At 49.6% G+C, this 9,929-nt stretch overlaps 1 protein-coding gene across 1 annotated transcript; it reads left to right on the forward strand.

Annotated features, from left to right (window-relative positions):
• Positions 1-1,890: 1,890 nt before the first annotated feature.
• On the forward strand, positions 1,891-8,988 carry APLN (apelin; the record flags this gene model as incomplete). Its single annotated transcript, XM_080718544.1, has 2 exons — positions 1,891-1,954; positions 8,822-8,988. 2 exons carry the CDS (start codon positions 1,891-1,893, stop codon positions 8,986-8,988), a joined length of 231 nt encoding a protein of 76 aa, XP_080574670.1.
• Positions 8,989-9,929: the final 941 nt, after the last annotated feature.

Below are 9,929 nucleotides of genomic sequence, written 5' to 3' on the forward strand. Positions count from 1 at the left end.
TGGCTGTTATGGCCCTACCCAGGTTCCTAAGAATACCAGACATGGTGTCTTATGCTGATTGGCTGTTGCTAGAGGTAGATCAGGTTACGAAACCAGGAACTTAGATCCAGGAAATAAACTTAGGCACACTATACTTAGAGCCTTTACTAAAGCCTGTCATGGTGTTGCTCTGGCTCTTCATAGTGACATATTTGAAAAGTTTTTTTCATATATTCAAAATTATATATTGAGCAACAATCATTTCCCAGGCGCTGTTTTGGGTCTGTGGACACAGTCATGAATAAAGCAGATCCCTCTTCTCACAGAGCTGACAATTATGGCGGAGGGATACACACACACACACACACACACACACACACACACACACACATATATATATATATATATATATATATATATTGTTTTTGAATATGTTTCAAAATAATAGTCCATGCCTTTTATGGCACACAATAAAACACTGTCTGATGTACTTTTTGTGCAAATCTGGACTTGCACTTCAAGCAAACTGCCTGACTTGCTAAAAGACAGAAACAGCTTTTGATTGAGTCTTTTCACAGGTATTGAGTGCCACCTATGTGCAGAGTATGATATTGGGGATCTTGGAGAGATTCAGAATAAGAGGACTGGGTTCTCTCTTAGAGGCTTCCCAGTCTGATGCAAGAGGCAGCCCCTTTCATTGGGAGCTCCCAGGCTGTAGAAGTCTGGTCTACAAAGGCAGATTTCAGGACCACCTCTAAAGGGGAATCCTAAGTACCTGCAAAATGAATCTCCCTTTTGTGATGACGGGAAACTAGAGAGGGCACAGCTCCAGGGAACAAAAAGGGTACACTGTAGGAGTTGCTACATGTCTCAGCAGTGAGAAGCCACCCCCCCTCGCCACCGGGTTACTGTTACCCTGTGAAGCTTCTGGATAAGATGGAATTTGAAAAACTGTGGGTAAGAATGAAGAGCTCATGGGAAGGGTGGGGTAGGGCATATTTCAGGTATAGGGTGCCTTCTGGGAGATGATAGGAGGAATGAGGGTTCTTGGGGAAGGAACCTAGGCAATCACTCTTAATTCAAATCTAACTGAAGATGCAGGGGAGAGAAGAGGTCAAGCATGAGGGTGGAGGGAGTCTTGACCAAAACCCTCCGCGATGCTGAGTGGCAAGGGAAAGGATTGGTCAGGGTAAGTGGTGCAGGGATGAGTGGGGGCCCTTGGGACAGAGTCCTTTCCTGAGTGCTCAGATTTCCGGACAGCTGTTAAGGAAGCGGGGTGAGAAAGGGTTAAGAGCGCCCCATCCAACACCCAAATGCTTCCTGTGTTTGAAACCTTCAGGTCTCTGCAAACCTCTGGCTCTTGGCCAGGTGGGTATTGTCCAGGGAGCAGTTGTGAGCTGTCTGAATGGTAGCGTGGTCTTTGTTGTGGGGCCACCTCAGGGTTCCCTCTCATGCCCCTAGCTGGGGCCGCAGACTGCGAGCTGAGAGGGAGGCTCGCTCCCTCTCTCTCTTCCTGCCCCCCCCCCAGCCCTCCCAATGACCACATGACCAAGTGGGCTCGCGGCCAAGCCACAAGCTACAAAATGCAGCTCCTGGAGTGAGCGGGAAGCATTCTTGCTGAAAGCCTGGGTCACGAGCCCAAGCACAGCTAGTCGCTTGGAAAGAGCTCTTGCAGCATCCAGCTTCGCCGCTGAGGGAAAAAAAAATTGCAGAGGAGCGGAGGCTGCACGCCAGAGCGAGGGTCTGCAGCTTACAGCAAGGCTGGGGCTCGCACACTTGCCAGGCGACCGGGAAGCATCAAGCTCCACTCCCGCACCCACCCGTCGCTTGTGCTTCTCCCTTTGCCTCCAGGCGCCCGACCTCTTCGCCTTCCCGCTGGCCGGTCAAGGCTGCGGCAGCCAGAGGAGCAGCATGAATTTGCGGCTCTGCGTGCAGGCTTTGCTGCTCTGGCTCTCCTTGATTGCGGTGTGTGGAGGTGAGTGCTCACCCTCCAGCTCGCCTGCTCTTCGCTACCTTTCCGGGCTGCAGCTAAGGAGCTCTCCGCTCTCCCCATTTGCACTTTCTCTGCCTCCAGGGGATCCCAGAGCAAGCCCTGCAGAAGCAGCCACCGCTGGCTGCATCCAGTGGCCAATTGACAGGGCTCTTCGGGTGAGGGGTGGAAGGCTGCGGGAACCGTTTTCTCTGGGGTAGGGGGATCTGCATGGCCTGGAGTATCACCAGCCTGACGCCTTATGCCATCTTAAGGAGCTCAGGCCACCAGTATGCACCTCATGTCCTGCACCCTGCACCCCACGTGGTAAGGATAGAAGGACATGCCCAGCTTCCTGAGTGGGTCAGTCAAGGGAACTGGCCTGTGTGGGCTGGGCTCCCAAGTTGAAAATTCTCTGGCTCCTAGAGGTTAGGAGGTCCAGTGGCGCTGGCCACTGGAATGATGTGCCAACATGCAGACGTGACACTTGTTGCATAGGCAGGAGCGGGTGCAGGAGCTGGGGTGGGAGTGCATGGATCCCAAATGTTGCTACTTTCAGCCTGCAGAGCAGCAGAGGCTGCCTCCCCAGGGCCAGCCTGTCACCTCCCAGTCCCAGGACACCCTCCCCACAGTTTCCATGCTACTCCAGGGACTTGGCTCTTTCATGTCCCCTTTCCATCTTCCAGTCTGCTGCAGGAATACACATGCTTCACCTTAGTCCCCCTGCCTCCGGGCACCAAAGCAGGAAACATAGGCACTGACCTGACACCTGCATGCACTCCTCACCATGCCAATCCCCCACACCAGGTAGTACTTGGCACCATGTTCTTTTGCCTGCCCCAAACCTGGTCCCCACCCATGCCCCAGCAGCCTATGACCAGGCTGTCTGTCCTCTGTGTGTCAGTTTCTCCTGGGGCTGCCAGCTCCCACCTCTAGCTGCCACAGTCCTGTGATCTGGCTGTCACTGCTGCCTGCCTGGCACCACAGAAGGAGGAGACCAGGTGGACTAATGGCTGTGCCAGGGCCCAAGCCACAGGGAGATGAGAGTGTAGGGAAGAGGGCAGAGCAGTGAGTTTCCTAGAGGAAACTCACAATGCCTGACTTGGTTCCAAGCCCTCCAGGGGAGGAGAGATGGCCTGCAGCCCAGGAGCCTCTGGGGGTCTGGCCAACTCTGTCTGCCTCTCTTTATAGGCCATCTCCTTTCTCAGTTCTTGCTTTTTGGCACTTCCCTGACGCCAGGAGTCCTGCTAGGTTTTTCAGAAGGAGCATGAGTTGGGTCTGGCCTCTTTTCCCTTCAGGTAGCTGTCCAGTGGCCTCCTTCTTCAAGACCATAGCACCAAGCCAGCCATCCCCTTGGGAAGAATGAAACAGGCTTTCTCCTCAGAAACTCCTGTCAGGCAGGCAATGGCAGGAAAGGAGGGGCCTGTTCCTAGGAGCTAGCAACCAGGAGAGTTGCCAAGACAAAATACACAATTCTACCACAGGGAAATGGTCTATGATGGCACCATCAGGGAAGAAAGAGTGGGTGCAGAAAGGGTGTCCTAGAAGAAGCTGGGGTTTCCAGTCTGTACATTTGGTGTTACCCAAGAGGCTCTGGAGAGACCCTTGGCCAACAGATACCATAGGAGCCTTTTGGGGGTCCAGCCATTGTGGCCATACTAGCAAAGAGTAGAGCTGGCTTCAAGGGAAGAGAAGTTGGCCAGGCTACCAGAACACTGTGTGCTTCTGGCCCAGACTCTGCCATTTCTTCTTTTAATTCACCCTTTTTCATAATGTCATCTGCACACCCTGCTTGGGTACATTTGTCGCCTTCACATTTTGCTTAAGCCTAGCACTGGAAATTTCTGAGGTTCCCATTGCCTTTTCAGCCCTGACCTCACCTAGAGCCGAGGAAGATACCTCTCTGAAGGTGGTTACCAGCCAAGGGCCTAGGCACATATGCCCTCCCGCTTTCTGTCATTTCATAGAAACAAGGGCCCCAGAGCTACCTTGTCTTCAAAGTTCCAAGCCTGAAGACCATGCTTTCTCCTCTCTCCCCACATCCTGTACTGACATGGGATGTTCCCTCCCAGTTCTCCCTTCCCCCCACCCCACTCTTCCACTGCCTCCTAACTGGGATACACTTTTGCTTTTCTGAGTCTGAGAACTGTTGGGCTCTGGCCAAGTGTCCCTGGTTTTTGAGCACCTCTCTTTCTCCCCTCCTGCTCCCCCTTGCCAGCCCCTGCTCAAGGTATACAGTCACAGTGGCAGTGTGAGGACAGACTACTGTACCCCTCCCACTGTGGGGCTGTCTCCACTCCATTCCCGATCCTCTATGCTAGGTACCTATGTAACCTTAGCTAGGCCTCTCAGTGGCAAAGGACTAATGTAAGTGAAGTTGGAGGGCCAGGCCACCAGAACCTAATGTGTCCTGGGAACCAAAGCCAGTACCAAGAGATTGTACAAGGCCCTAGAGCAGGTGGCTGGTCCGGGAGGCTGGGGAGACAAAGGAACAATGCCTTATATGGGAAATACATGCAGTGCCTTGGAGAAGCAGGGGCTAGGGAGGGGTGTCACCAGCAGGGTGCCCACAATAACATGAGTGTGGCTATTTTTTTGTGTGTGTGGTACTGGGAGTGGAACCCAGTTGCTTTTTTTTTTTTTTTTTTTTACCTCCGGGCTATACTTCCAGACCTATTTTATACTTTATTTGAAAAAACAGGGTCTCACTAAGTAAGCTGAAGCTGGCTTCGAACCTGTGTGATCCTTCTGTCTCAGCCTCCCAAGCGGTGGGATTTCAAGTGTGCATCACCACACCAGGCTCATGAGTGTGGCTTTTAAAGCAATCATAAGGGCCAAGTGTGGTGGCACCTGCCTGTAATCCCAGTACTTGAAAGGCTGAGACAGGAGGGCTGTAGGTTTGAGGTCAGCCTCAGCAACTTAGTGAAATTGTTTCAAAATAAAAAATAGGGCTGAGGTATAGGTCAGAGGTACTGCACCTCTGGGTTCAATCCTTAGTATCACACACAAAAATAAATAAATAGTAAAGCAATCATAAGATTGGTCTGACCAGGAGAGGGAAAACAACTGTGTCATTCTTGGTGAAGTTGTACCTTCCTGAAAAGTCACACATATCTCTTTGTGCATTGGAAAGGTTGGAGTTCAGGTTCCATGAAAATCAAATTTTGTTCCTCTCTGGTTGCAGTTCTCAGTGTGGAGGTGCTGTCACTTTATTGTTGAAGGCGCTATAACAAGAAGTAATCATAATGGGCCATCAAACCTCCCTCTAGGTTTGAGAGTCTTTGAGGGATGGTCCCTGCCTCCCTTTGAACAGAAAATGAGTTGGAAAGAAATATTGAAGGGCACCAGGTATAGCATCCATTTCTAAAGGGGAGTTCTTTTGTACAGTCAGGACATCTGCACTGATGAGAACCAATAGGCTCTAATTTGTCCTTTTGGATAGGACAAAGCCAGTGTCTCAGATGCCAGTTATCTGATGGTAAGCCATCAAAAGTAGGAAACAGGTGGGTGATGGGCTTAGGGTGGGGGAGGAGCCTGCAGACTTCAGAATGAGGAGGATAATGAGCCCCCTTCCAATCACGAACATCAAATGGGATACAAAAGGCCAGGGCCTTTCTGGATGGCTGCCCTTCAGGGCCTGGCTGATACTCAGAAAGCTCAGGGTGGCTCTTCTCTATATGCATAGAGCCTAGACATTTTCGTGGCCAGAGTCTAAGCCACTGTCTCTGCTCCCCATCCTGGCTTGTTACCTCCCTTTCCATAGAGCCCTCTCCCCCTCTACTTGACTATAGCAGTCACAGTCTGGGATGCTGAGCAGATGGGGATGATACTTCACCCTTTCTGGGATTGTGCAGAGCTCTCTTTTCCATACCCACTGTACCCTGGGGTATGATGGCCTGTGCTGTTTCTCATCCCTAATAGCTGAAGGCATAGGCATGAGAATCAAGGGTTTGCTTTCATTTCCAAGGCCATTAGGGTCCTTCCCTTATGCCTCACCACGTGCTCAACACAGTCTTTACTACCTGGCACACTGAGGGTGTCTCTCATACTGACTCCTTGTCAGCACCATTTGAATACATCCTCAGTGTGCAGGTTAAACCTTGAGGAGTCCCCAGAACTCAGGGCATAAGCCACAGTAGGTGGGATGGGAACTTAATAAAGGACTTTCCCTCTTCTGCCTCCCCAGAAACAGTCCTGTAATGGATGTCAGCAAGAGAGGAGTCCAGGATCAGTCAGACAGATGTACCTCCTTCCCTGCCCCAGTTACCCCTCCTTCTCCAAAGTCCTAATATAATTTTTGTTTTCATTCTCATAGGTAATGCGTTTAGGGACTTAGCTGACACATTAACCCACCCTAATCATCAGCACAAAAGAGTAGCTAGTTAACCAAGTGATCCTAGTAAGAAGTAGGGTCCTAATGGATCTGGTGGGGGGTTTTGGGGGAGAAGAAAGAAGGTTGAAGGGTTAGAGAATATGCATGTGTGGGTGGGTATGCATGTCTAGATGTGAACTGGGGAAAAGAACAAGAGGCCCTGGAACCTGGGCAAAGAGGGCCCTAGGACAAGTTTTACCCACTTATGGCCCAAGAAGAGGCTAAAAATCATATGTAAACAGAGGGCTCACAGGAGCCCAGGAGCAAAGGAAGGAACCAGAGCATGAGCGTGTTTGAAGAACAGTCAATGGAAGGCTATATGACAACCAGAGACAGGGATATAGCTTAAGGCAAATCTGATGATATGTAGGAGAGAGAGAGACTGGTATTCATTATCACTGGCCTCATACACAGCATTCCTGCAGGACAGCTGAATACAAGGAATTGCACAAGCACCCAACCCATCCTTCTCTTCCCCAGAACTGTTTCATCTCTCTGCAAGGCCTGCCTCTGGTGGCCAAACTTGTTTCTGGGTGCCAGATTGTTTTCCCTGGATGGACTGTAGGCTTTATGAAATCTGGCAAGTATGCCTTCTCCCTCATCCTTCTTAAGTACTCCAAGAACCACTAGGATTCCATTGTCTGAGCTCAGGCTAGCAGCAGAAGACTTCTACTCTAAGACTTTCTACATCTTTCCTTGTAGGGAGAGGCCTGGGAGAGCAGAATAGAAGCCAGGTAGAGTGGGAATGGAAGGAATTTACATCAAACATAGGATGAGGGTGTGATCTGGAAATGACAGGAGGGAAAGCGGTAGGGAGGTGTCAACTGCAATAGCCTATCCCTTTCCTGGTGCACAGATATGCTGATATGGGTGACCATTCATTCATCCATGCATGCATGCCTGCCATGTTTATTAGCCTCTAAATTGGGTCACAGGACAAGTTGAGCCCAACATAAAGCAGGGTGAGTCACAGATGCCCTAGCCACACCCACAGATAAACCTCAGGAGTGAGCATGATTTCAGATGTGCCTAACCATTGACATGCCCATGGGTGAGGAATGAGATCCCTAGTATTCAAAAGTGGATTGCTCTGCCTATCAAAGGATGTAGGAAGTACAATAACATGATGTTCAGGATCTGCCTTAAAATACCATAACCAAAATCCAAAAATACATAGCAGCACAATTCACAATTGCCAAACTATCAAACCAGCCAAGGTGTCCATGAACAGATAAATGGATTACAAAACTACGGTATATGCGCACGATGGAATTTTACTCAGCCATCGAGAGGAACAAAATAATTTCATTTGCTGGAAAAATGGATGGAAATTGAGAACATTATGCTAAGTGAGAATAGTCAGTACACAAAAAGTGAAAAGTTGGATGTCCTCTCTAATACGTGGAAGAAATGGAGAAAATGAGACATAGGAGGAACTCTAGACGAAGGAGAAACCTTAGATGAGCAAATAAGGTGACCTAACTGAGGAGGATGGGAGGGGGGAAGAGGGAAATTCCCTAATGTACATATAAAAGTCATTCACTAAACCAAACATGGGAAGGAGGGAAAGGGAAGGGAATGGTGTGGGAATTGGGGAAGGGCTAAATGAGTGATGTGTGCAAGTATGCCTCTACCATCTCATACCCCATTAAAATGTATGACTACAGTGCACCAATAGAAGGAGGGAAGGAAAGAAAGAAAGAGAGATAGAGAGAGAAAGAAAAAGACAAAGAAAGAAAGGAAGGAAGGAAGAAAGAAAGGAAGAAAGAAAGGAAACTGAAGCAATGCAATTCTGGGTAACTAGTGAATCGGGTTATAAGTCCATATGGAGGAGGGAGTTGTTAGAATGTGATATGTCTGAAATATTTCAAGTATACCAGATGTAGGGATATAATGGGGGTTACCAACTCCTGTATTCCAGCCCAAGTACAGCCCTGATGTCCCGTAGTGTACCCCTTAATGATGTTCCAAAGAAAGAAACTGTTTATGCTGTTGGAAACATAACTGTCAAACGAATATAAAATCAGGATGGGTGTAGTGACACACACCTATAATTCTAGTACTTGGGAGGCTTAGACAAGAGGATCACATGTTTGAGGTCAGTTTCAGTAACTTAGTGAGACCCCCTTTCAAATAAAAAATAAAAAGGGCTGGAGTGCAGTTCAGAGGCAGAATACGTGTAAGTTCACCCCACAGTACCAAAAAAAAAAAGAAAGAAAGAAAGAAAGAAAGAAAGAAAAAGAAAAGAAGAGAAGAAAATAAAAGGATATAAAATAAGCTATCTTAATGGCAAGATGGGAATAGTAGGTTCTGTTTGCCCCAAGAAACAGTACAAATGGCACATTTTTCATTAGGATAGACAAAAAGAGAGAGAAGCTACGAGGAGTACCATCTCATGGAGAAATTGTCCCTTCTCTTACACCTGTGGTCTGTGAATCCCTCCACAGCCTCCTGCCACTTTCAGCAGCCTTCCTAGCTAATAAGCCTTTTCCTTCCTTCAGTGCCCATGATGCAGTCTCCAGATGGGAAGGAGCTGGAGGAAGGCAACCTTCGCTACCTGGTGCAGCCCAAGGCTTCAAGGAATGGACCAGGACCCTGGCAAGGGGGCCGGAGGAAGTTCCGCCGCCAGCGGCCCCGCCTCTCCCACAAGGGCCCCATGCCGTTCTGAAGCAGGTACTTCCTGGAGCCCCTGGTCAGTAGACAGCTCTAAGGAAGGGGGCAGCTTAGAAGCTAATAACCCAGCTCCTTATCACTGGCCAGCAAGCAAACACTTAATGGGCTTAGAACCACCAAGGAGTTTGTATAGCACCCATCAAGCCCTTTCATTTTACAGAGGGGGAAACTGAGACCTAGAGAAGGGCTTGAACCTTGGGACTGATCTCCTGACTCCATAAGAGCTGAGCTCTGCCTCTCCTCTGCTCTGCTGCCTAGGGCTGGGCAGACTGGAGATTGGAAAGTTTTGGAAGTCCTGGAGGTCCTGGACTGGGGAGGGGTGCCCAGGGCATGCCTGAAGTGTCCAGTCTGGATATTCACCAGGTCAGGGATGAACAGGAAGAAAGCAGAAAGCCTTGGGTGGAGGCAGGAGGAGTGTTGTGGCTGTGGGTGTCCAGAGCTGTGGGAAGGACAGAAACAATGAAGGTTGCTCCAGTTGGGAGCAGAGCCCAAGCCTGCCCCCAACCCAGACCTGGCCTGTTGCTCCCACTGTGGTGAGGACAATGGCTTGTCCACTCGGGGCCTTGGACCTTTGGTTCAGGGGTAGGGTACTGGGAGTGGGAGCTGTCCCACCTTTCTTTTGTTTGAGGGTTGCTTTGACTGAGGGCATGCCTATAACTTGTCTCTTTTGTCATTTTTGTCTCTTTAGGACTGAGGGGGGCCCCACATGCCTGCCCCCTGAAGCTCTGTCTACTCCGCAGATTGCTCTGCTTCTCTAGAGCCCTCTCGTCCATTTGGCTCTTGTCTTGCACCTGCTCTAGCTGCTGATGGTCCCAGCTCTTCTCACCCACCAGCTAATAGCATGGTCCTGTCTTGCAGATGAATGATTGTGTTCCTCTCACAAGAGTCCATTCAACCCATCTTTCTGGCCCCTCCCTCAACTGATTCTGGAGACCC

Source organism: Muscardinus avellanarius (genome assembly GCF_963383645.1).
Source record: "Muscardinus avellanarius genome assembly, chromosome: X".
Lineage (NCBI taxonomy): Eukaryota > Metazoa > Chordata > Mammalia > Rodentia > Gliridae > Muscardinus > Muscardinus avellanarius.